General features: G+C 44.1%; 1 protein-coding gene across 4 annotated transcripts in view; it reads right to left on the reverse strand.

Annotated features, from left to right (window-relative positions):
• Positions 1-2,264: 2,264 nt before the first annotated feature.
• The window catches only part of Ube2h (ubiquitin conjugating enzyme E2 H), an 83,167-nt gene continuing 58,197 nt past the window's right edge, over positions 2,265-27,234 (reverse strand). For 2 of the 4 annotated variants that reach the window (XM_075953756.1, XM_075953755.1), the window contains exons 4-5: positions 9,088-9,216; positions 3,784-4,056 (exon numbers count right to left, since the gene is read on the reverse strand). In XM_075953756.1, the coding sequence (XP_075809871.1) occupies positions 3,932-4,056; positions 9,088-9,216 (254 nt within the window). In that variant the 3' untranslated portion in view covers positions 3,784-3,931. Of the gene's footprint in view, positions 4,057-9,087; positions 9,217-25,103; positions 25,157-26,004; positions 26,045-27,234 lie in introns of all 4 variants that reach the window. The other 2 variants (XM_075953757.1, XM_075953754.1) reach the window with 2 other exon arrangements.

Below are 27,234 nucleotides of genomic sequence, written 5' to 3' on the forward strand. Positions count from 1 at the left end.
TTAGGCACACACAGGATAACGAGAGCCTCCAGCACAGGGTTGGCAGATGTTTTTGCAGGGAGGACTCTGATGTGCAAACCTCAGCCAGCTGTCTGTGGGCAGGGGCCTTTGGTTATTCCTGCCTGAGGTTACCAACTTCTGTCCTCTGTCTTGTTGATTGGTGTGTGGGCAGCTATTGATCAAGTTCAGCCATTTGCCAAGGTATATACACATTTTATTTAAAAAAGTTTACAGTTTTCATTATACACAACTATTAAGAGGTTATAGTCAGAGGAGGCATTTGTCCAGGTGACAGACATGCCCACTAGATCATCACAATGCAAGGAAGGTGGGAGGGAGGAGACCGGGCAAGGAGAGGAAAGCGGTAAAAAGCTTAGATTTCAATTAAGGGCTGGTAAGTCCCTTTTATCTCTTCAAGTATCACACAAAGTGTACCAAATACAATCAGTAATTGAAGGCCATTTCTTCCCATGCCCACAGCCAAGTAACTGCTGAACCAAGAGCCAGGGCCATTCCTCAGGCAAGTGGAAAGCTGCACTCCCATGACCCTGGAGGGCCTTTACTCCATCCAATCCCTAAGAGCTGGCCAACGTGTTCAGTGGCCAAAGGAAGGTGAACATGGATTCAGAAGTCCAAAAGAAAAGCAGTTCTTTGTGCCCAATCAGAAACGAGTTGGTTTTCACTCAGCAAGGCTCTGACCCAATTAGAAGTGGGCAAAACAAAGCAAAACTCTCCGCTAACTTTTGTAAATGGCTTCACTTTTCTCAGTCACTAAAACAGAGAGGCCAATTCCAGTTCTCGGAAAACTGACCCAGAGACTAGACTGGCAGGGGATCTGTCATGATTCCTAGCCACCCCAAAAGGTGGCTTAGAAAATGCAAGTATCAGGTCAAGGCCAACTTCCAGGGCACAGTTCCTCCCAGAAGATAGACCCCTCGGGGGCCCAGATCAGCCGGTTGGCAACAGAACAGCACTTGAAGTGGACGAAAGCATGAGAGCTGGAGAGATGTGGCAACTTCTGAGGACTCTCATCAACAGGAGATGCTGGTTGAAGACTGACCAAAATGTCAACTGCCAGGGTCTACGTTGGCAACCACACAACACGGCCCACTGGCCCCAGCCCTGGGCTTCCAGGGGGCACAGGAACGTGGCAGGTTTGGGCTGCCAGGCAGCAGCCACTTTGCTTGTCAGCGTTTGGCAAGAGCTCCAGTCGTCTGAATGGGGGCAAAGAATGGCTTCCACTGGTAAACCATAAGGTAGGACTTCAAAAACGGTAGGTACAAAGGGCGGGCAAATGCCAGCAACAGCCCCGACTTACTGCTAACCCTCAAAGGAAGGAGTGCTCAGCCTCCAAAGGGGTCGATGCCCCCTTGGGTATTAGGAGGTACATCCACAGGCAACTAGAGGGGGGTTTTGGTAACAAGGAGGCAAACTCCAGAGCGCATCCATTTACTATGGGGACCTGGAGTCCTCAGAGTCCCAGCCAGACTTTCATTTCTGATCCTTTGCACCCATGGGTATGGTATGGTCATCTAGCCCTACCTCACCAAGAAGCAAGGAAGGGTCAGAAAGCTTGCAAAGCCGACTTCCCAACAGAGTCAAGGCCCAGAGAGCGGCAACAAGCATGGAACCAGGACTGGTGCCAGGAAGCTGAGGGTAGTGAGTGGGGGCAGTCATGAACACCTGGATGGGAACCCTCTGCCCTGGCCTCGAGCCCTGGGCTCTGCATGGCCGTTCTGCGCCCGCCGGCAGCTGTGTGCTGCTCTGTCTGCAGGGGAGGGAGTGGATTCTCGTCAGAGTCAGAGCAGTAGCTGCTCACGCCCATTCCCTAAAATTGACTCTGTCAGGCTTTGTTGGATTTTTTGTTTTCTATTTTTTTTTTCAACAAGATCAAAAGCAATCATCAGGACCCTTTTTTTTGGGAAAGGTAATTAGAGTACTATTTTATACAGTATTGAAAAAATACAATTTTTTATTGTTTGAACTCAAAAGTCACCACCCAGCACTTCAAGCCTACCCTAAGTAGCACCTACAGTAAGGTTATGGCATGAGCAAACTGCCCCTCTTCCAGGGAAGCGAGCTGGACGTGCCTGCAGAGGCCCTCCTTCCCCCAAACAGAAGACAGCACGCCAGGTAAGCACAGCGTTACACAGTTAAAGCCGCCTTCCAACAGGCAGGGTGCCCAAGAGAACAGTACAGTAAACTGACCACAGCCCACAGAACTCCATTTTCCCCAAAGAAAACCTTTTGCTTCATGCCCGTAATTAACTTAGAATAAGTAGATTATTTGTCTTTTTATTTAGGAAAATAATCATGCTAAAAGTTGGACTTCATATAGATTTTCAAAGGAAAGACTGATTGTGCTTTTTGAATTAAAAAGGAGAGGTGTCTCCCCAGTTCACCGACTTAACCTTGTGGAATACAGCACTCCTACACTAAACACATCGGACACGCACTGCCTTCAGACGCTCTTAGGATTGGCTACTTCTACTGTTCCGGTTTCGGCAAAAAGAATACAGAGCCAGCGTCTAAACTTTCTCCAAATCCCTTCCAGAGTCCGATGGGAACTGCTGGGCACTCTGGCTGGCAGGTAGCTGAGCAGAGGCTGCAGTGGCAGGTCAGGCTTCAGCTGTCTGACTTGCTGTTCCCGCGGAGGGACAAAGTGTCCTCCCTCCCTCGCAACCTGCCTATAACCTGTCATAGCTCACACCCTCCCTAGTCAGTCACAGAAGAAAGTGGTTCTCCCACCTCAAGCCACCGTGGGTACAACAACGTTCAATTCTTACTCATTGTAAATTTAGGATGTCTTTAAAAAAAATTAGGATGTTTTGGGTCTTACATACCCACACTCCCCTCTGCCATAAGTGGTGGGCAACTGGGCTGCTGCTAGGAGCAGCTGCCAGAGAGAGAACCAAGAGACCACAGGACGGCGCAGGCCTCGAGCCTCCAGGCCAGTCTCCCTCCACCTGAAGGTCCACTGAGCGCCTTGTCCAGGGAGGAGACTGTCTCTTGGTAGGTAAAATTAAATCTGTAACCTGCCTAAGTTCAATTCACACAAATAGAAAAATATAAAGGAACAAAAGAAAAGAAAAACACCAAACAAAAACTGCTTCCAGTTTTTGCAGTTCAGTCCAGGGCAGTGGTCTCCAACGGGACCAGCCTCCCCTTCTCTCCTCCAGTCCTGTTCTCTCTCTCTCTCTCTCTCAAAAAAAAAAAAAAAAAAAGTTCTGGCTGACGAGCTGTACCAAGAAAAAGATTTGGGTTCAGAAAACATCCCCAAAGGGTCTTCAAAGCAAAACCAATGTGGGTACAGGTCTGGTTGCACAGAGGGCCAGGAATCCACCTAGAAAAATGCACCTAAATTTGAGTCCAAAAAAAAAAAAAAGGCTCTAAGTCTCACTTCTCATCCAACCCTGCCGTCGCCCACTGTGGTCTCTCTCGGGAGCAGCTGGCTGTGCGAGGCCAGCTTCACAAGCTCCGGAGCTCGCCTCTTCCTCAGCCTTTCCCTTCCACCTGGAAAAGCACTGTTCTGTCTTCATCCAACAACTGGTACATCTGTTTTATTCTTTGGAACCATCCATAAAAAGAAGCGACTCTTCCTGTTAGTTTCCTCACATTTACCTATCGGAGCGGCAATTCTCGACAGCTGAGCAGCACGCAGGCTGGCCTGGCCAAATGGACTTATGAATGCATGCATTCGGACTGCATATTGCTACCGAAATGGAATGTGGGGATATGCTATGCACCTCAGGTTGAGAAATGACCAAGAAATCAAGATCTAAAGGGTGATATATAATATATATATATCAATGCTATTATTCATAAAAACCTTGTTTAGTAATAAAAAAAATTGCTTTGTTTAAATATGAATATTATAGTCTGCTTCTCATGGTTAGGAAATAAGTCTTTCTGAAAAGCAGATGCTTTTCTACTACAACTCCATGTCCTGGGCCTCATCTTCCGAAAAGTCAGACATAGAACTCTCCGACGAGCTGTCGCCAGTGCCCTCTTCCTGCTCCTTCAGGGCCTCCTCCGTTGCGTATTTCTGGATGTACTCTGCACAGGGGAGAAGAAACACATGAGCTCAGGGCCACAGGCACAGACGTCCCTGCTGCACCAGGAGAAGCTGTCATCATCTCTAAAAGCCACGGGGATTCCAAAGGAGAGGTGACTAATGCGTGGGGGGAACGGGCAAGCACACGTTTGACTTCTTCCCAGGTAGAACAGGACTAGTGACTCCCAGCCTCCTCTGACTGCAGCTGTGGAATCACAGCTGGCTCAGGTCTGTATAGACTATAGGGGTCCTGCCCGCTGGGTTTGTAACAATGGTTTCAGTCTGCTCATCAGGAACAAGCTGCCCTATGGAGGCTCAGGAGTAGCCGGGTGGTTCTTCAACGCATTATTCACTTCAAGATTTCTACTTCAAGAGCCCAGGCCAAATGTGTTGACTGAAAAAGAATAAAATTGTTCCTAAAAGCACAGACTGGGGCTGGAGAGATGGCTCAGAGGTTAAGAGCATTGCCTGTTCTTCTAAAGGTCCTGAGTTCAATTCCCAGCAACCACATGGTGGCTCACAACCATCTGTAATGGGGTCTGGTGCCCTCTTCTGGCCTGAAGGCATACACACAGACAGAATATTGTATACATAATAAATAAATAAATATTTTAAAAAAAATATAAAAGCACACACTGTAGCCGGGTGGTGGCGGTGCACCCCTTTAATCCCAGCACTCTGGAGGCAGAGACAGGCGGGTCTCTGTGAGTTCCAGGACAGCCAGGGCTGTTACACAGAGAAACCCTGTCTTGTCTGAGTAAACAGCCTACATGTATATGCAAGGGTGGCTGGTGGGATCCCATCAGGACACAAGCTGGACACATATGGTCACTCCGCAGGAGCCACTATCAAGGCAGAAGACAGGAGCCTGCGAGTGTTGAAGAAGCACAGGGGCCGAGGTAGGTACGCTTCTACCTCCCCTCCTTCTGAGTGCCCTGTGAGACAGGCTAGTACAGCCTAGGCTGGCTTTGGAACTTGATATGTACAAGACTGGCTTAATATTTTTGGTGTCAAGTGGTAGTGGTACGCCTTCAGTCTCAACGCTTGGTGGCAGAGGCAAACAGATCTCTCTGAAATCGAGGACAGTCTGGTCTACAGAGTGAGTTCCAGGACAGCAAAGGCTGCACAGAGAAACCTTGTTTTGAAAAATAAAACAAATACAAAATGCACTCTTTAGAGTTAAAAACAAAACAACTTATGTATGTATGAGCACAGGTGCAGGTGTTCGAAGAGGCCAGTGCGGGCCCTAAAGTTGGAGCTACAGGGGGCTGTGAGGCACAAGTGCTCCAGCTCAGGGATTTGGTTTCTGACTCACCCTTCCTAGAAGCTGTTCTATCTGTCACGCCATCTTTTAGATATTCAAAGAAACAAGTGCCTATGAAGCTTTGACCAGGACAAGGCTTTTCAGAAGGTGGAGAAATTAAGAACACATTACTGACAGGGAGGATAAAACAGGAGGCAGCTGTAGCCACTTAAACCCCCACGCTCTGCATCCATTCATTTTGTTTGTTTATTGAGACAGGGTTTCTCCGTAGCTATAGAGCCAGTCCTGAAACTGTAGATCAGGCTGGCCTCAAACTCACCGAGATCTACCTGCCTCTGCCTCCCAAACGCTGGGATTAAAGACGTGTACCACCATGGATGGCATGGCCAGAACAGTTCATTTAAAGTCTTAGTGTCACCAAAACTGTGTGGCTGGGCTATGAAACCTGAACATTAACTTTCTTCTCTCTCTCTCTTTTTTTTGGTTTTCAAGACAGGGTTTCTCTGTGTAGCCCTGACTGCTCTGAAACTCACTCTGTAGACTAGGCTAGCCTTGAACTTGGAGATCTACTGCCTTGGCCCCCCAACTGCTGAGATTAATGGTGTGTCACCACTGCCTAGCCTTTTTTATTTTTATTTTTTTAAATCAGAGCCTCATGTAGTCCATGCTGGCTTCAAAAACCTAGCTACCACAAGCATCAGATATGTAGATATCTAAGGCCAACCTTGAACTTAGGACCTCTTGACTCAAACCCCCAGGCACACGCCACCACATCTAGCTTCTGCAGTGCTGGTGTTGTATATGCTAGGCAAGTACTCTATCAACTATACCCCTCAGCTGGCCTTAAAGGAAAGAAAAAGACCACAAGACCAAAACTCAGAAGAAAATGAGGCAGAACGTAGGGTCTTGGTTGAGTGCACGGACATCAAGAAAGTCTGCTTCCCTATAGCAGTTCTCAGCTTGTCACTGCTCCCACGGGGTTGAACACCAGAGATCCTGCATAGTAGACACTCACATTACAATTCCTAACAGTAACGAAGTTATGAAGTAGAAAGAAAATAATTTATAGCTGGGGGTCAGCACACATGAGCACCTGGACTCAAGGGTCCAGCAGCAGGCAGGTGAGAACCACTGCTCTACTGACAGAGGAGTGAGCACACGTCAGTACCTGAGACTCATCCGACCAGACCTCACAGGAGGAAGGGAAGGTGCTCAGCACTGAAGCCCCCCGCAGGCTGGTGCTGCTCAACGAAGGCTTTGTGGGCGCAGCCTACATTCGCATGGAGGTCAGTCAGCTACACGGAGCCTCCTGTCGCCCAGCTCATTCTATCCAGGCAGTGATGTAAGGACCAAACTCTCCTGTCGCATTAGCAAAGGTGGCTTTTGTTTCTTTTTTCTTTCTTCTTTTGAGACACGGTCTCTCTGCAGCACTGGTTATTCTCCAACTCAAGAGATCGCCTGCCTGTGCCTCCTGAGTGCAGGGATTAAGACATGCACTACTGTGCCTGATTTACTAGCAAAGGTTTTGAGCAGGAAAGTGACCTATCTTTAGATAATGCCAAGGGCACCCACTCCCACAGACTGCTTAGCCTTCAACCTTTTTACACCTGCATTTTTTCAAAGATTTATTTTTATTTTTAATCATGTGGATATAGGCATGCCTGCTGTACCTGGGGAGTGGTGTACCCGAGGAAGCTAGAGACAGTGGATCCTTGGAGCAAAAGTTCTAGGCAGTTGTGATCTATTGGACATAGGTGCTCAGAGTCCAACTCGGACCCTCTGTGTGGTGGGTTGAGTCAGAATGTCCCCCATTGCCTCCTTTATTTGGATTCTTGGTCTCCAGTTAATGAAACTGGGCAGGACTAGAAGGTGTTGTCACTTGGGGTGGGCTCTGAGGTTTCAAAAGCCCATGCTGGGGGGGCTAGAGAGATGGCTCAGTGGTTAAGAGCATTGCCTGCTCTTTCAAAGGTCATGAGTTCAATTCCCAGCAACCACATGGTGGCTCACAACCATCTGTAATGAGGTTTGGTGCCCTCTTCTGGCCTGCAGACACACACACAGACAGAATATTGTATACATAATAAATAAATAAATATTTTTAAAAAAAGCCCATGCTGGGCCCAGTTTTGCTCTCTCTGTCTCCAAATTATAGTTTAAATGTGAGTTCTTAGCTACAGCCCCAGCACCATGCCTGCCTGCTGTCTGCCACACTCCCCACCATGATGGTAATGAATTAATCTTCTCAAACTGTAAGCAAGTATCCAATTAATTCTTCCTTTATACACTGCTTTAGACACGATGTCTCTTCACAGCATCAGAACAGTGACGATGACACTTTGGAAGAGTCATTCATGTTCTTAGCTGTTGAGCCAGCATTTTCTCTTCAGGCCCCTACACCTACATTCTCAAATGCCATCAGCTGAATCTAAAGGTTAAAACCTAGGAGAAAAGTTATGGACTTTTCTGTAATGCAAATACACCGAGCTGTGACGGCCACCGTAGAGTTCAAAGACATCCTGGGAGAAGGGTCAGGCCTAGACACACCTACCTGGAGGGCTACCTGGAGCCATGAATAAGCAACTCAGGAGAGACATGGAGTCTGGGGGTCTAAGCGTAAGTTGGTCATAAGGGGATGGTCACACTCAGGGAATGGAATAAGACATGGTTCAGAAAAAAAGAAAGCGCCAAAGCTGTAGTGAAGCCCAGGAAGACACGGAAGAAGTCAGGCCACAGCTTTGGTAGAAGGGAAAGCAACGATAAAAGCTGAAAATGACACATGGAGCCAGATCCTAAGAGGCAACTCCAGTGGTGAAGGCAGCAAATAAATATTTATTTGAGAAATAAGGCAAGGCAGTACACAAAAGTACAGTAGAAGCAGGGCTGAGCTCGGGTCTAAGAGACACAACAATCTCAGACTACCAAGAATGGCAAACTGACCTTCAACATGGACACCACAGGAAGTGAGGGTTGGTCCCTGAGAGAGGGGTAGCTACTACCCTAAGATGAACATAGGTCTGGTTCCTTTTGTAACTAGGATCAGAGCAGACCCGCACTACAGTTAGGGTAATACTATATTGCTGAGGCATAATGAGTAAAAGAATACAGAAGTACTTCTTTATTATAATACCCATGCAGACAGTGCCTGTAGTGTCAAAATTTTAGCAGTTTCCTAACAAAATTCTATGTGGCTGAAACTGCATTTTTCTTCTTAAAATTTTTAAGTACTCGAGAAAAATGAATTACAGGTCATTTCTGCTTTAAGTAAAAACTCAGTAATACTCCAGAGGGGCCTGGGGAGGATGAGAAACATATTTAACACACGGCCCCCAGTATCCCTGTGACATAAGCCTTGTACAACTAATGGGGAATTTAAACCTATGCATCCAAGCTCCCCTAACGTACTTTTACTGCGTTGCTGGCAGGTGCATTCTGGACGCACTGGTGATTCGGGTGCTCTGCGTCCTGTGCAGATGAGCGCATCAGCACCTAACACGAGGGCTCCAGTGCCGTCGTCTGCGCAGGAGGAGCAGGCACGCTGCCATACCTCAGCTTTTCTTACACTGTGTACTGCTTCCTGCGCCTACACCTTACCAGGCAAGTTCTCAAACACAGACCAAGGTGAAGAGGCCAGCCAGGGGCTGTGCGTGCAGGGCAGTCGCAGAACACACTGAAGAGGATCAAGTTTTACAGGTCCTCATTTTCCTTTTAATCCAACTCCAATCCCAGTGTGTCTGGGATTAAAGGTGCATGCCTTAGACGGCCACCTTACCTTTAATTTTTTGCTTGTATTCTTCTGGTCGGTGGAGGTACATGGCTGCAGCATCACCATTGAGAGGATCTATGGGGTTAGGATAGGCCAACAACTGGGGCAGGAAGGACTCAAATATATTGGTAAGATCTGAGGAAAAAAAAAAACCAACAGAAACAGTTCATTCCTAGGAACATGCAATTTTACCTAATGAACTGGAGTTCAGTAGTCAAGAATGGTCACTTAAAAATTTTATTTTTTCCTTGTTAGTATAGTGATGGAAAATACATATAGTATGTGTATGTGCTTTAAGCTGCATTAATTTATGTGCATCACGTTCGTGCAGGTGCCCATAAAGATAAGGGGTTATTGGATATACCATAGTTAAGTTCTCTACAAGAGCATTAAGCAGTCTTTTTAATTTTTTTTTATTCCTTGTGCCTTTCACACCATGCTTCTCGATCCCACTGATCCTGTCCTCTCAAATCAGACCCCCTAAAGTAAAACAAAATAAAATCTAAGACTCAAAAAAGGAAAAAGGAGAAGGGTTCATCATGGAAGCTGCAGTATGACACAGTGAGTCACACAATAAACCCTTTATCCATACATATCTTTACATCCAGGCATTCATCCCCCAAAAACACCATAGGTTTGGTTTGAGGCTTCCGGTCTGTGCACTCACAGGGACTCTTCTGGCCTGTGTAAGCCCTGGGTCTGCAGGCCCACCCCTCCCTCCACACTCCAGCAGATCACAGATGGGGTGAATACTGGGAGGAGCTAACACACAACCCTGGTTCTGGGCCAGGTAGCTGCAGGGTTGGTCAGCCTTCCAGCTCTCCCATCTTTGCCGCCAGGGTGAGCTCTCTCCTGCATTCCCTGGCTAGTTCACCCCCTTGCAGCCATGAGACCAGCCTGGTCTACAGAGCAAGTTCTAGGACAGCCAGGACTGTCACACAGAAAAACCCTGTCTCCAAGGAGAGGGGAGGAGAGAAGGGGAAAAAAAGGGCAGAAACCTATACAACCATATAGCCTATATAACCATAGATAGCTAGACAGATAAGCAACCCACTGGTAACATTAACCCTTGTCTTACTAGCATACCCACATGGTGTCTGTACATAGCAAAACAAAAGCCCAGTTACCTAGTGCTTTATAAAGGAAGAAGCACAGTCTGCACTTCCCCAACTTCAGAGATGATGTGGTTTCTATTGGCAGGGCCTCAGCCTGTCAACAGGGAACTTCAGACCCAAGTGCCTCCATTCCTCTTCCCACTCCAACTACCCTGCATATAAACACTCCTGTCCCCGAAGGGAACACCCAAGGAACAAAAACTATTCCATTGTTCTTACTGTGATCTATTTTTACAATGACTGCCTACGTGGATGGTTTGCCAAGCCTCACAACCTGAGATTTTGTGGTTCCCCACGGAACGAACCTAGGAGTATATGGAAATATTTCTGGTCACCCCAACAGGGTGGGTTGCTACTGACACCTACTGGGTAAGAACCAAGAACCAAAGATGATGTTAAAGTGTTATAATACTTTAATAATTCACAACAAGAATGTCTGAAGGAAACTGACATTTATGGCAAGGTTGAAAAGGCCTATGTTACATATAAAAAAGGGATTGTCAAACCGGGCAGTGGTGGTGCATGCCTTTAATCCCAACACTTGGTAGGCGGATCTCTGTGAGTTCTAAGCCAGCCTGGTCTACAAGTCTACAAGAGCTAGTTCCAGGACAGACTCCAACGCAGCAGAGAAACCCTGTTTCAACCAAAACAAACAAAACAAACTATGTCTAGTAGACTTCTGCCGCCGTGGCACTATGTAGCTAAAGGTAAACAACACAAATGGGCATGTCTATGCTACAGTGAAGTTTTCTATAGAAACTGCCAACCCTGCTCTAGAAAAATCTCCACAAAGCAAGGGACGTAGACCAGTGGTAGAGGGCTCATTTAGCATGCCCAAAGCCCTAGGTACATTCCCTACCATAAAAGAAAGAAAGAAAGAAAGAAAGAAAGAAAGAAAGAAAGAAAGAAAGAAAGAAAGAAAGAAAGAAAGAAAGAAAAAGGAGAAAACCTTTTAGACCGCAGGTTCTTTCTGTATTATATTCAGTTGTGCTTCAAGAGAACATTATGAGGAGTTAAAAATGTCCTATCTCTGTACTGCTCAAAACATCTGCCACGAAACACATGTGTCTGCTAAAGATACGGTGAGTGTACCAGGAAATAAGTTTTTCATTTTATTTAAGCATAATTTTGAACACCCATACACGGGCAGTAAGCAGATCCTGTACCAGGTCTGGGTAGCTTGCTCGGCCTGCTCTCAGAGTGGCTCCATCCCGAATGTGAAGACACGCCTGAGGTTTCTACCTAGGCTTTTCAAAGCCTGGCTGTCTTCACAACAGTTCCATGGAAACAAATTACAGTAAAATCGCACAGCAGGACATATGTGCTAAAATTTTAACCAAGAAGACAAAACAAAACACGTTCCTCCTAAGACTTTCATTATCATTTATAATGAAAAAAAAATCTAGGCTGGACATGGCAACGCAAGTGTTTAATCCCAGCACTAAGGATGCTGGGCAGGGAGTCTCTGAGTTCAAGGACAGCCTGGGCTACAAACTGAGTTCCAGGACAGCTAGAGCTGTTACAGAGAAACCTTGTCTCAAAAATTCAAAATAAATAACCCAAGCGGACCTCAAATTCTTGCTCCTCCTTCCTCAGCACCCCTAGGTGCTGGGATTATAGCTGTGACCTAGCACATCTGGTTTGGTCGGAGGCACTTTAAGCTCAGGTGAGTGCCTTGGTACCACTGCCAAATCCATTTTACTCTAACTGTAACTTGCCCAAGAGGCTGGATTCCCACCCTGCTGCCTCTGTCAATGGTTGAAACATACTGTTTCGCAAACTCTCCATGTCTGCAACAAAACTGCAGAGTTCAGGGGAGCCATGCATACCTAGAGACAGGCTGGCTTCTCTCCAGAGTTTCCCCTTCTCACAAGTGCGAGGCCAGCAGAATGGACTTTGACAGAGAATGTCTAGGCTGCCTCTGCAGCTACTTCACAGTAGCAATGTGTTTATTCTCAAGTCCCTCGGCACAGCAAATAGCCCATGCTGCTCACAGAGAGTTGGGAATATCCACTGCCACGTTTCTGACAGGAGCTGCTGAAACATTCCCACCAAACAACAAAAAAACCTTGTTCTCTTTGATGTTCAGAAGGGTTTTGGGGCTAGAGAAATACTGCAGACCGCCTATTATATAACCAGGTTTGGCAATGTCCCGGGAAGAGATTTAACAAACTTTCCTGCTACTTTTAAGTCTCCTCAAGCTACCAATAAGTAGCTCCGCCAATGTGTTTGCTCCAAACAGATAAAGAACCCTTCGTTATTGGTCCTCCCTCCCTGTGCTAACCAGTTCTGCTCCACTGGTACAGATGTGCCGAGTCACATCTGTAAGGCAGAAAAGCACCTCAACTGTGGGTGGAGATGACCCCCCCTTGGGCAGCAGGAGCCTCTGGCTCTCCACCAGGAAGCAGTGGGAGCTCCTCAAATGGGCGGCAGCGACAGCAGGAGCCGCGCACGCTCCATTCCAGCTAAGATGCGGACGCGGCTTGGTATGGAACTCAGTAACATGGCACTAGGAAGACTCTGGCACCAAAACAAACAAACAAAAAACCCAAAACACTGGCACTGGCGGAGAAGATACAAACTACAAACTAAGATAGAAAGACAGTGAGCTAGGCAGTGGTGGCGCACTTGAATCCCAGCACCTGGGAGGGGGAAGCAGAGGCGAGTGGATCTCTTAAGTTCAAGGACAGCATGAACTACAGAGTGAGTTCCAGGGCAGACAGAGCTACACAGAGAAACCCTGCATGAAAAACAAGCATAAGTGGGACTGGAGAGATGGCTCAGTGGTCCTGAGTTCAATTCCCCCACGACCACATGGTAGCTCACAACCATCTGTAATGAGATTTGGTGCCCTCTTCTGGTACTGCCAACACTTGTGATCACACACCTTTAATCCTAGCATTAGGAAGGTGGAGACAGGAGCGATATGGCTGGGCAGGGAGACGAATATATGGTGGGAGGAGACAGAAGCTCAGATGCAGTCTGAGGATTCAGTCTAAGGATTTGTGGAGACAGGATCACCCTTCCAGTCTGAAGTCGAGGTAAGAGCTAGTGGCTGGCTGTTCTGCTTCTCTGATCTTCAACACTAACCCTTATATCTGGCTCTGGGTTTTTATTACTGACACCAATTATAATTTGTACTACAGAAAGCCTCAAGTCTAATCTTAGGCCCCCACTAACTTGCTCATTGATCTTCTAATTCTCTCCTCTCCGCACCTCAACTTCTTCACCTGTAAAAAGAGAAGTATAATACTGCTGTTCTTCATCAGGATGTTTCACACAGTACTAAAATAACTATAAAACACATTTCAGACTAAAGGACTAGCCTAAAATATTTATGTGAATGTGCCATCTCATCAGAGTAGATTCTACAACAAAGAGAAATTCTGTTGTTTCTCTTTATAGCCCACCTCCACAGTAACACAGTCCCTCTAAACAAAACCACACCTAGCCAGGTGGTGATGGCCAATGCCTTTAATCGCAATACTTGGGGGGCAGAGGCCTCTGTGAATTCAAGGCCAGTCTGGTCTACAACAGCTAGTTCCAGGACGGGCTCCAAAGCTACAGAGAAACTCTGTCTCGAAAAAGCAACAAACACAGTAATTTTCAGATGATGGGGCTGGAGAGATGGCACAGTGATAAGAGCACTGGCTGCTCTTGCAGAGGTCCTGAGTTCAATTCCCAGCACCCACATGGTGGCTCACAACCATCTGTAATGAGATCTGACGCCCTCTTCTGGTGTGCACGAGGACAGAGCATTTGCGTACATAGAATGCATAAATAAATAAACAAACCCCACACCTACTCCAACAAGGCCACACCTCCTAATAGTGTCATTCTCTTTGGGGGCCATTTTCTTTCAAATCACAACTGATTATTATTATTATTATTTAAGACAGGGTCTCACTGTGTAGCCTTGGCTGTTCTGAAATTCACTATATATACCAGGCTTGGCCTCGAAATCAGAGACCCACCTGTCTCTGCTTGAATTAAAGGAGTGCATACCATGGCTGGCCCATTAGTTACTTTGTTAGAGTTTATTTACTCGTATGACGGGTGTACCTGAGTACACGGACTGTTACATGAACACTGGATTAGGTCTTCACGGTTCTACAGCAAGAAGCCCTAACCACTGAGACAGGTCTCTAGCCCTGCCGGCATCACTTATGCTTGCACAGGTCAGCCCACCATCTCAGACACCAGCTAAAGGAGGCTCATTTTCTGGCACATGTTTACATCCAATGGCTGCTTGGCCCCATGGACTTTGGACAGCACAAGGCTGTACTGGGAGCAATGTACAGAGGAGGTTCTTGTTGGTCAGGAGATAGCAACTAGCAGCCCGGTACCGGGTCTAAGCTTTGACAGCATGCCTCCAGTGACGCACTTCCTCCAGCTAGAGCCACTCAGACCACAATACCTCAGCAACCAGACAGTCCTAAACTGCAGAGAACTTGCACAATTATAGGTGAGGAAAACTTGATAAGGGGGCTATAAAAGTAGAAGACACCTCCAGGAATAAAATTTAGTAAAGTTAGTCAGGAATATTCTTTTTTTTTTTAATTTATTATGTATACAATATTCTGCCTGTGTGTATGCCTACAGGCCAGAAGAGGGCACCAGACCCCATTACAAATGGTTGTGAGCCACCAAGTGGTTGCTGGGAATTGAACTCAGGACCTTTGGAAGAGCAGGCAATGCTCTTAACCTCTGAGCCATCTCTCCAGCCCCGGGAATATTCTTAAGTAGGTAGTCTGACTTAAAAACAATTAAAGTAACATTCTCTAAAATAAATGTTGCTGGAGCAACCCACCACAGACCTACAGCACCTGTGCACAGCACTAATAAACTATAACTGCATTGTATCAGGACTGGGTCATGCTTCACAACTTAACTGCTAAGATGAACTCAAGAGTGTGCTAGAATTAGCTGGCTTTGGTAGCCCAAGCCTGTAAACTCAGGAGGAAGAGGCAGGAGGACTTCAAATTCAAGGCCAGTCTGTGCTACACAGTGAGATCCTGCCTCAAAATAAAGAGCAAAAACCAGATACAGTTATGGAAGGGGTAGGAAAGGGAGGGAGAATGAAGACTGTGCGTAGATGAAATAGAAGATCACTCATGAGTTACACATGTGCTCGTGTTTGCTGTGAAATCTGATGGACAGAATGTCTATGCAGATAAAACCTAAACAAAGAAATTAGCAGAAGTTAATAATTTTAACATACATGGTATGTTTAGTGAATTTGACTTTTCAGTATTTTGAGCTTTGTTCTATGGGAAAGGGCAATAGCAAAGATGTAGGCCCTAAAATTTGGAGAACACTAACATGTTCTGTCAGGTCACCAATCTGAACATAGGAACCAATTGCATGAATGTATGCATATTATTTATTTACTTACATATTTATTGTGGCATTGGAGATTGAACCCAGGGCCTTGCACACAATAAGTGTTTTCCCAATGAGAAACATCTCTAGCACATGGACCATTGTAAAAGCATTCTAGGCTGAAAATGGTAGTGTATTTCTTTAATCTCAGTACTTGGAAGACAGAGGCACATGGATGGATGTCTTTGAGTCTGAGTCCACACTGGTTTATACAGTGAGCCTACTAATACTAGGCCAGTCAAGGCTCCATAGTAAGCCTCTGTCATAAAGTTGGGGCTGAAGGGATGGTTCAGTGGTTAAGGGCACATGGTGGCTCACAACTAACTGTCTGTACCTTCAGTTCCTGGGGATCTGGTGTCCTCTTCTGGCCTCAGAGGGCACTAGGCAAGCATGTGGTGCAAAGACATACTATAGGCAAAACATTCATCCATATAAAATAAAAAATAAAATTTAAAATCAAAATAAAGCTATCTAAACTCTTAAACATACCAAATTCTTTACCGTTAACTGTTTAACTGTAGTTCTTTCCCCAATGTACATAAACTGAGGCTGATCTAGAAAATGCATACTCCTATCTATCTCAGATGAGCGGCTGTGGAAGATAATGCTCACTGCCTAGTCAATCTCAAAACACTTCTCAACACACTGGGGTGGCTTTTAGGTCACTGTAGTTCAGACCTGACACAGCCTTGCTTATCTCACACTAAGAGTTGTAATCAACCGTCCTGAAATGAAGGTTAATCTGTAATCAATCAGCCAGTGGGATTACACTAAATTTGTTATTAAAACTTTTAACTACTAGGCAATAATTTAGTTGTTAAAGTAAGAAAAAAAAAAAAAAGGCCAGGCCTGATTGTTCCAGCAGGAGGCAAAGGCAGGCGGATCTCTTGTGAGTTTGAGGCCAGCCTGGTCTACAGAGCAAGTTCTAGGACACTTACAGCTACAGAGAAAGCCCATCTCGAAAAACAAAAACAAAAGAGAAAGATTTTACCTATGTATCATAAACACGAAAAACAAATCAGGGCTACCTGTCTACATATTTAAGAACTAAAGTTCGACCCTGTAACTACAGAGCCAAGAAACAGGTCATCTTTATGAGTCCTTTTTTTTCTGGCACATGATCCACAACCCACAAAGCCTGGCTACTACATGGTATAAAGCTTGCCCCCAGTGAATGTGGCATCTCTAATCTACTAAATTCTTCAATCCAACAACAGCTCTTATCATTTTCCTAAAATAACTGCTTTCTGGTCTACAAATATGACTTCCAAAGAGGTCAACCCATAAAGAAGGCTGGTCATGGAGTCAGCTATATCCTGCCAAAGCCAGCAACTCCAAACTTCTCCGTGTTAACAGGTGCCATTTCTCTCATGTTCTGACAAGAAGCTGAGGCTAGGGGCTGGAGAGATGGCTCAGTGGTTAAGAGCATTGCCTGCTCTTCCAAAGGTCCTGAGTCCAATTCCCAGCAACCACATGGTGGCTCACAACCATCTGTAGTGAGGTCTGGTGCCCTCTTCTGGCCTGCAGAATACACACAGACAGAATATTGTATACTTAATAAATAAATATAAAAAAAAATAAATAAATAAAGACAGACAGACAGAAAGCCCACAGAAACCTGTCAGTGCAGTCACACTAAAATATCTACAAACAGCTGGGCATGCCACCTAAGCACTTGAGAGGCAGGAGGACTGCTGTATTATTATTCACAGCAAGGCCCTGTCTCAAAACCCCTTCAAACAAAAACAGAATCTAGAAAGAACAGGCAGGAGCAACAAAGCATTATTAGTTGTTTTCAGGCAATGTTTTGCTACGTAAATAAGACTCACTTAGAATTTGCAATCTTTCTGCCCTGGCTGTCCAACTGCTATGATTACAAATTTGGTCTGTTAGCACATCTTATAACAGGGTTTTCCTGTTTCTGTGTTTGTTTGTTTTGTGCAGGGCATCAAATTCAGGGCCTCATGCACAGCTGGCAGAGGCCTCTACCACTGAGCTATATAACTCAACAAAGCATAACTGACATAACTTTAGAGAAAATATGAATTTGAAAAGTATCTGAAAAGAGATAACTACTTAGAAATTTGCTCTACCCCATGCCTGATAAAATTAACTTTGTTCCTCTTGCCTAGTCTCCAAGTCCTGACATTCCTTCTGTCACAGCCAATCCTAAGTATTTATTACAATGTCCAGGTGACTCCAGGGAAGCTAACAGTCAATGTTGATTTTCTGTTTCAATAAAAGCTTGTTCCAGGTTAGCAATTCTCAAGGTAAGAATTGTAAATGGCCCAATTCTATAAGAAAGCAGTCTTTCACCCCACTTGTCCACATCTTGAACCATAATATAATTTATCAGATAGAGCAGTACAATGAAGGGGCAAGGGTCAAACTCATCCAAGACTAAAGCTGTACTGCACTTAAGAAGTCTTGGCCTCAGGAGTGGGGAGTGACGGGGGAAGTACACAAAGAAAATATTTTAAAGAAAATTTACAAATTTTAAAGAAAATTTACAAACGGACAGCTATGATTAGGAGGTGTGATTAGCCTCATTGGAGTAGGTGTGATCTTGTTTGGAAGAAGTGTATTACTACTGTCTGTGGATGTGGTCTTTGAGGTCTCATATATGCTCAAGCCACGCCCAGTGAGTCAGTTTACATCCTGTTGCCTGAAAATCATGATGTAGGGACACCTGGCTACTTCTTCAGCACCATGTGTGCCTGCACAACACCATGTCCCACCACAATGATAATGGACTGAATCTCTGAACTATAAACCAGCCCCAATCAAATGTTTTCCTTTGTAAGAGCTGCCATGGTCATAGTGTCTAGTCACAGCACTACAAACCCTAAGACAAAAGCAGAGCTTTAAAAGAAGACATGGTTTACAGGGGACTGAGCCACAGCTCAATGGCTAAGAACGCTCACGCTCACTGATTGTGAAGTGACAAGAGCTCGGTTCCCAGGATCTACACTGGGGAGCACACAGCTTTCTGTAACTCAGCTCCCGGGATGTGATGCCCTCTCTTCTGGCTACAAGTCTGTAGTCGGAGGCCCCGAAATAATCACAAAGAAACCATATTATTTGCAATCCTGTTAGGCCAATGGCTTAAGCGTATTTGTGGTTCTTATTGTCCTAAACTATTCCATCCCCATTCATCTGTGTATTACCACATGGCTGTGACTAATTACCGGCAAGATTCCTACCGGTGTCTGTCTCTGGTGGGGCTACATGACTTCTCTCCACTCCACCCTTCTTTCTCCCAGCATTCACTTTAGTTTTCCCTGCCTAGCTCTACTCTACCCTATCAGGCCAAGCCATTTTATTAACCAATGGTAATAAAATGCAAACAGAGGGGAATCCCACATCATCACATGTATGAATATGAAGACACAAGAATACCCATAAACAAAAATATTAAACAAATAACAAATTAAAAAATATTAAAACAAAAAATTTAAAAACAACCCATGGCTTAATGAACTTTACCACCACTTATTTCTTTGGAGATTTATTATTCTATTTATATACATGCGTATTTCTGTGTGAATGATTGCTGCCTTAGAATGGGTACCCTCAGAGGCCAGAAGGAGGAGTCAGATCCTGCCTTAGTTGGGGTTTCTACTGCTGTGATAAAACATGACCAATCCCAATCCATCATGAAGGGAAGTTGAGGCAAGAATCCCAAGAACTGAAGCAGATACCAGGAGGAACACTGCCTAGCTTGCTCAGCGTGCTGTGCCCTCTTACATCAGTCATCCCCCCCCCCCGCCCCAGTCTAACTATGTAGACCAGGCTGGCCTCACAGAGAGATAACTGCCTCTGCCTCCCAAGTGCTGGGATTAAAGGTGTGTCCCACTATGCCTGGCTCTACATCAATCAACCATTAACCAAGAAAATGCCTGCAGAAGGTGGTGGGTGAAAGGGGTGGTGGCACACGCCTTTAGCCACAACACTCAGGAGGCAGAGACAGATAGACCTCTTGAGTTTGAGGCCAGCCTGGTCTACAGAGGGAGTTCCAGGATAGCTAGGGTTACACAGAAACACAGACTCAAAACACCAAAACATCATCAACAACAAAAATACCTAAGGTTCATCTCATGGAAGCATTTGCTGAGAGCTGGTCTTATACCGTAGCTTGTAAGGTACCCGAGGTGGATACTAGAAACAAACTCTGGGTGTACACCAAGTGAGATTAACTGGTGAGCCATCCCTCTCCAGACTCTCCATCAATTCTTAAATTTCATTTGTCTTTGACCCTTGGCTGCAGTGTAAGTTTCCCAGTGCTTTCCTCACGGATGTCTACAAGAGCAGGAAGGGATGCAAGAAAAGGTGCTGCTGTGCTACAAAAGCCAAGGCATCTGCTATTTTCCCTTAATGTTATTAAGAGCACATCAGATAACCACCAGATAAATGCTAGATAGAGAACTTCAAACTGGTGACATCATCGTTACAGAAGTAACCATATTACCTACTGTAATTAATTCTCTTGCAATATTAAGTAATATAAAATCACTTGGTGATTAAATTATGATCATTCCAATTTGGAACTTCTGAACCAACAAGCTTCATGTGTACTTGGCAAAGAGACATGAAAACAGAACCAATGTGCCAATCATATAGGCTACCAGTAATTGGCTTTATTTGGCAAAGAGGATGAAGGACTAAATTTACGGCTAGCATGAACAGTGCCTAATATTATGCTATGGCAAGTACAAATCTTCAGCGTCAGCTGGAACTGCTATTCTAAACACACTTGTGCCCAGTGAACTGCACATGCCCCTGGCACACTGAAGAGCAGCTGCCTTTCGGCCAGTTTCCTCCCTGCTTCTCTCCACGGTACTCAGAAGTAAGCGCTGTAACAAGTTTTGAGTCCAGGCTAGCCCTTTGCTTTTCAGTGATGTACTCATGCTAACAAGTCATCTTTCCCTCACTATTTAGTCTAATATTAGAAGAATTTTTGGAGTCTTTGTACTAACACTTTCTTTTTCTTTTTTTGAGACAGGGTTTCTCTGTGTAGCTTTAGCTATCCTGGAACTCACTTTGTACATCAGGCTAGGCCAAACTCAAGAGAGATCTATCTATGACACCCACTCCCTCGCCTTCCCAAGTGCTGAGATTAAAGGTGAGCGCCACACCACTGCCCGCCACAGCCTGCTTAATTGCCGCGGGAGGTGGATTGACATACCAATTTTGTACTAACCCTTGATGAGAGAGGCTTTATCAGACTGCAACAAAGGTTCAGTTCTCAAAGTCTGATAAATGCTAAAAACTCCCACAAAACCATCTTTGGCACTTGCCCAACTCTACCAGTACCTGACACATGCTGGATTTTCCAGAGAAAGTTCTGTTTAGGGCAAACGTCAAAGCAATCTTCTCGTGCTCATTTCACCTTTGACCACAGTCTTCAGTATTTGTTTTCCTGTACTCACTCAAGTGTCAGAGTGGGCACACTCATGTTGTGTAACACTGTGGACTGTGGAAATGTACTTTCAATTCTCTTTGACCAACGTGGCTCAGCACTGGTTGCTTATTAAATACTTTGCAAGAAAACACAAGAACACACACTAGCACTCCGTAGCGCGAAGGAACTTTAGTCACACTGGCTTCTACTCTTACTTTTTTTTTGACAATCTTACAGCTTCTAACAGGAATTTAAAAATGCTGTAGCAACTGTGCAGACAGATGAAAGCACAGAACCGCATCAAGACTTGTGCATCGAGGCTGGAGAGAGGACGCAGTGGGTAGAGTACTGACTGCTCTTTCTGAGAATCCAGGTTCTGTTCTCAGCACCTGCAGGGTACCTCACAACTGTCTGTTAACTCCAGTTCCAGGAGATCTGACACCTTCTTCTGATCTCTGCAGGCACTGCACACACACAGTGCAGACACATACATGTAGGCCAAACACCCATACATATAACATAAATCTCAAACTCTTTAAAAGTTGTACAAAGTACCGCTCTAATAACCATCATCAGATAAATTTATCAATAATATGTGGTAACAACACACATGATATTTAGTCATGAAAAGATTCTGATACACATAACAGGAATCTTCTTACTTGAGTGTAACTGGAACCTGGCTGTCATATTTTGCTACACACATTTCTAAAATGTGAATGTACTATCTACCCACACATACATATATGTACACACACACATGCAAAATCACCCTTGGAGTGTGTGCGCTCTGGTTGCCTCATCTTTTTAGTTTAAAAAATAGTTGAAACTTACTGTACAGCAGGCACTGTAATAGGAGCATGTGTGTAAAAATACCACACAAGTTCCTCCCTTATTATTTCGCTTCTTACAACTGTGGACATTGACCCCGTATGGAGGGAGGGTATGAAAAAACATAAATCTTTTGGACAAATCAACAACCAAAATCAAACATATAACAAATCCAAAGATCTCAGCAGTGCGTGTCTGTGCTGCATTGTGAACTTGACTGCAGCCCTGGTTCTCAACACGTGTGCATTCTGCACCGCATATGCCACGATGCTATACCACGTCAATGAATGCTGCTGCCTCAACTGTCATGTTTTTACTATGAAAGTTTTCTGCTCTTACATAAAGAAAAGGCTTAAGGAGGGGGCTGGAGTGATGGCTCAGCGGTTAAGAGCACTGGCTGTTCTTCCAGAGGACCCGAGTTCAATTCCCAGTACCCACATGACAGCTAACAACTGTCTGTAACTCCAGTTTCTGGGAATCTGATACCTTCATACCAATCCACATAAAATAAAGTTAAATAAATTATTAAAAAAGGGGGGCTTAAGGACGAAAAATACTGTTAATATTTCTATTATTTTTCCTCTACATGTAAGTATCAAGTTAGAAGTTCTAACATCTTTTGAAACGTTCCTAAACATATCTGTCATCTTGTATTATATATTAATCAAGGTAGCCCTTTCAGTATTGACCATTATCAATCAACTCTGAAAAACAATCAAGATACTTTATACTTAGTAGTATTAAACACTCAGCCAATATTTAATTATTTAAAAATACACAATTCATCAATTTCCATTAGCATGCAATTTGCTTTCATTTTTAATAAATGGTAAAATCATATGCAAGTCAAAAAATAGTTTTAAAATAAATGTCTTTGTGGTTTGTTACTAGTAGATGTTTAATTTGTATATGTGTTGTATATGCCTATATATCCAGGGTCAAAAGATATTTCTTAGGCTAGGGGATAGAAAATAATAGTTAATAATAATAATAATTAATAATGATGATGATAATAATAATAGTTAAGCCAGTGGCAGCTCTTGTAGCGGCCCTGGGCTTGGTTCAGCACCTACATGGCTGCTTTAATTAAAGTATGGCTTCCATAGGCTCTGAGCACAAAGGCAGTACATAAGCTTACCCTTAAACATAAAAAAGAAATCTTTAATATCAGATGACTACCTTGTGAATCTTTCTTAAAAGATCCAATCTGTAGACTTCTAAATATAACAGTACAGAGAAAAACAAACGACAACAATAAAAACTAAGTTTTTCTTGAGCTAAAGGGGGTTGCAAATGGACAACATTTATGAAGTCCTGCTCAATAACAAAATCAAAACAAAGGCTGTATGATGGGCTGCCTAGGAAGGGAGGCATCTGAGAAAACAGTGCCCGAGGCTGAGAAAAGGACAGAGTTCAAGAGAAAAATACTTCTTGAATGTATGATCAGGAAGAAAGGGGATGAACCACGAGCTTCTGGCAACTAACCATTCTTTCCTGTTCCCCTCACCAGCTCCTCCCACAGAACCCCTCCCTCCTTGCCTGCTTCTCAAGTCTTTTCTTTTGGGCGGACTTCAACCTTAGCTCTGGGACTAAAGGTGCACACCTCCATTCGCAGCTCTCCCAAGTCTTTACAGAAACCGTCTCTGACAATGCAGCTTCAAGCGACCCTTCCCTTCTCTTCTTGTGCCTTCAGCAACTCTTGGCTATTAGTCATTCTTCTAACCCTTTTTAGTGAGAGGCATCGTGATAACTCAAAGTCCAGGACTTAAAGACAAATCAGACACACACCCAACAGTCCCTAAGGTAGATAACAATCTAGCAGAGCAAGAAAATTAATAGGTACACACAAAAACAAAATCAAGTCAAAGTGGGATGGCTGCAAGGACAGTAAGATGAATTCTGAGATTACTAACAGGAGAAACAAACAGTGCAGGAAAGGTTCATGTGGTAGGAATACCAGAGAAGGGAGTGTCTAATTACGACTGTGGATCTAGACTTGTGGGTAAATATAAAACATTTATTTTGCTTTAGTATTACTGATTCACTTTAAATAGACTTTTAATTATTTCAGCTCCCCAAGCAGGTATCAAGCCAAGGGAACCAAAAGCTTGCTACTTACTCCTCCTGCCTTTGGGATATTCAACACAGCAGTTTCCAGAGCTGACTCAGTCAGCTGTTCATTTGTTACAATGATCAGTCTTAACTTTCAGAACTCAGGGGTGACTAAGGGATCCTTGAAATGCCCACCACAGCATGGTTCAGAACACACCCAGAGAAAGCCACTTGTATATGTCCACACCTTTAATTCAGAATCTTATAAATTGCACTAATTCTTTTGTTTTTGTTTTTAATTTTCCAGTCAGTCTTCCTGTGTAGCCAGCAATGCTCTCAAATTTCTTCCTGCCTCAGCTTCCTAAGTGCTGGAGTTGTGGGTACGGGTCACAACACTTTTTAAATTTTAAATGTTTAAAATTACATCTATTTGTTGCGAAGGTGGGACAGTATATTCCCATGAATGCAGGTACCTGAGGCCAGAGGCAGCAGATCTCCCAGAGTTGAAGTTATAGGCAATTGTCAGCAGCTTGACATGGGTACAGGAAACTGAAATCGACTCCTAAGCAAGACTGGCTCTTGTTAACCATCTTTGTTGTTGCTTTTTTTTTTAAAGATAGGGTTTCTCTGTAGCTTTAGAGTCTATCCTGGAACTAGCTCTTGTAGACCAGGCTGGCCTCGAACTCACAGAGATCCGCCTGCTTCTGCCTCCTGAGTGCTGGGATTAAAAGCGTGCACCACCGCTGCGTGGCATTGTTAACCATTCTTGAGCCATCTCTTCAGCCCTTCATTAACTTATTTTAAATTTGCATCACTAAACTGAAACTTGTGCTTCAGACTGTTTCTTTTTCCATTTTCATGGGTGTCTGTGTATAGTGTGCACATGTTCTTCCTACTTTGGTCTCTCAATCAAACCAGAGGTTCCCAAGTCAGCTGGCCAACTTGCACAGGGAATCTTTGACTTGAGAGGCTATAGTTAGACAGGCCCATGCCCACCTGGCATCTTCCTGAGTCCTGGGATCCAGGTTCCAGTCCTCACGTTTGTGCTGCAAACACTTCTAACCACCAAGCCATTTCCCTAACCACCCCCCATTTTTCCCCATGGAGTAAACCTTCCCACTCAGCCCCTCAAAATTCTTTCCCATTCCCAACAACATATTAGCCACTGAAGAAAAGCCAAACATTCTTTTGAGGCAATAATGTTGCAGTATCTCCAAAAAATATTCCACGGCCAAACTCACCATAAAGAGCTGTCCAAGTTTGATTAATTACATCTAGACACACAGTTCCTGACCTGAAACAGATGGAAAAAATGGCACTTTTAAAAACTGAGAAACCTAGTGGCAAGTTTCTGGCAGCTAATTTTATCAAAAACAGTAGCATCCTTTAAGATATAGCAGGGAATGCGGAGATGAGGAGCACAGGTATTTACAGGCTCTTCTGTCCCAGCAAGGAACAAGAGCAAGGATACGAAGAAAACACCCAACGCAGGTGTTGAGAATCAACCCAGGGAACAAGGGCAGATACACCCTGTATTCTGAGAGCAGAATTTCACTATACAGTCAAGTGTGTTCATATTCTGAGTCTTAGGAGTCCTAAAGGTAGCACATGAGCCTGACATTACTGCACTACAGATTCAAGTATTACATCATACTAACTTTCTGAATCTGCTTTCCTGGGGCGACCTAAGAGAACATCCTATCATTAGGATGGTGAATACATGAGGTATTAAAGATTAAGGGACACATAACCTATACATAAAAGGTTACCAAAAACTTCCTATGCAGTTGTTGAGACAGAAAAAACTGAAGCACTAGAAGGACAAGACAGACGACAATGGAATCTTTTAATAAGTCATTAAGAAACAGATAATTGAGATTATCTCAGCTGAATACCAAAGAAATGAAAGGCCCAGTCATGAAAATGGAAAAAATGTGACAGTTCAATCAATAATTGTACTGGAACCTCAATGGTTCATATCCCTAGAACTCTACAGTTTAAGTGACCATTTATACAGTGATACCTCCTCATAAAACCCAAAGGATAACTGAGGGTTCTTTTATAACAGTGAACAAGAGATGACCCCTAATTAATCAAGAACAGCTGCTGCTAAAATTTAAACATTTTTAAATAGTTACTTACGCTTCATCAATGTTGGGATGGAAAATTTTATTCATGAATCCTGCAAAAAGAGATGTTCATTAGCAGCACAAAGTATTCAGAGAACAGTGAATTTTAACTCGTCAGTACTGGAGACCATTCTAGGATAGAAAAAGATGGCAATACTCAGATTGGTACTTTTAGCTTAGGTCTCTGGCTGCTTAGTAAGATTATATCCACCCCAACTAACTAAAACACAAGAATCCTAAAACAAGCTTTCTGTGTAAGATAACCTTAACAGCCACTGTCTCTGGATTATGGAGAAACGTGGCAGAAGGGAATGTGTAGTATTGGTGACGTCTAACTAGCGCCACAACGGCACTCAGAAACCTCACAGCACCCAGCTGCTGGGCTTCACTGGCGGCTCTGCGCTGGAGCTTCAGAAGCATATTTACAGGCATCGTTCTGCCACACAGCAACACCAACGAAGCTGCTCAAGTCAGAACATTGCCTCCAACCACAGAATGTCACAACAGAGGCCAGAGCAGCTCCTGAGTCTATCCACTCAGCCAATTCTGATTAAAATACAGCAAGGACTTAAAACATTCTCTAAGATAGCTGAATCTGTCCGAGCTTTTAAAATTTATTCCTAGAGGAAAGTATAAACTTAAAACTTCGCTGTTTAAGTTCCAAGGAGGAATTTATTCATCTTACTTAAAATTAATGATGTAATCATTACACAAATGCAGACAACAATATCCTGAGCAGAAACTCATGGTCCCCAACTAGAACTGTGTTGCCCTATCCCACATTTCAACAAGTTCCCTCGGATGACCCTCACCATCGCTTTAGGAACTCTCGTCCCTTTCCAAATATGCTTGTCAGCTCCTACTAGCAGGCATTTAGTCAGGGAACTCTAGCAGCAGGCCAAGAGACAAGAAGAAGTGCGTGCTGGTGTGCGGCATGAACACAACCAGAGAGCACACGTGGATAGAAGGTGTGGAAACAGACGCACAAACTCGGGAGACTTAGAACACCCTCTAATTACATAACAAGGATTAACACAAAAGCACAGGCACTGCAGACTATGTTCTAGCCTTTCCAAATAATAATCCCATTTTTTATTTCTTGTCTTTAGAACTTTTATGTTTCAACAGTCTAAAGCTTTAGCTATTATTACAGCAAGAAAGTCCTATAATGCTTAAATAATTTTGGTGCAAAAGGCTGCATCAATATTAATTTTTCATCATGAAAATTAGAATGTTTAAGAGA

The sequence above is a fragment of the Microtus pennsylvanicus genome, chromosome 19, assembly GCF_037038515.1.
Source record: "Microtus pennsylvanicus isolate mMicPen1 chromosome 19, mMicPen1.hap1, whole genome shotgun sequence".
Taxonomy (NCBI): domain Eukaryota; kingdom Metazoa; phylum Chordata; class Mammalia; order Rodentia; family Cricetidae; genus Microtus; species Microtus pennsylvanicus.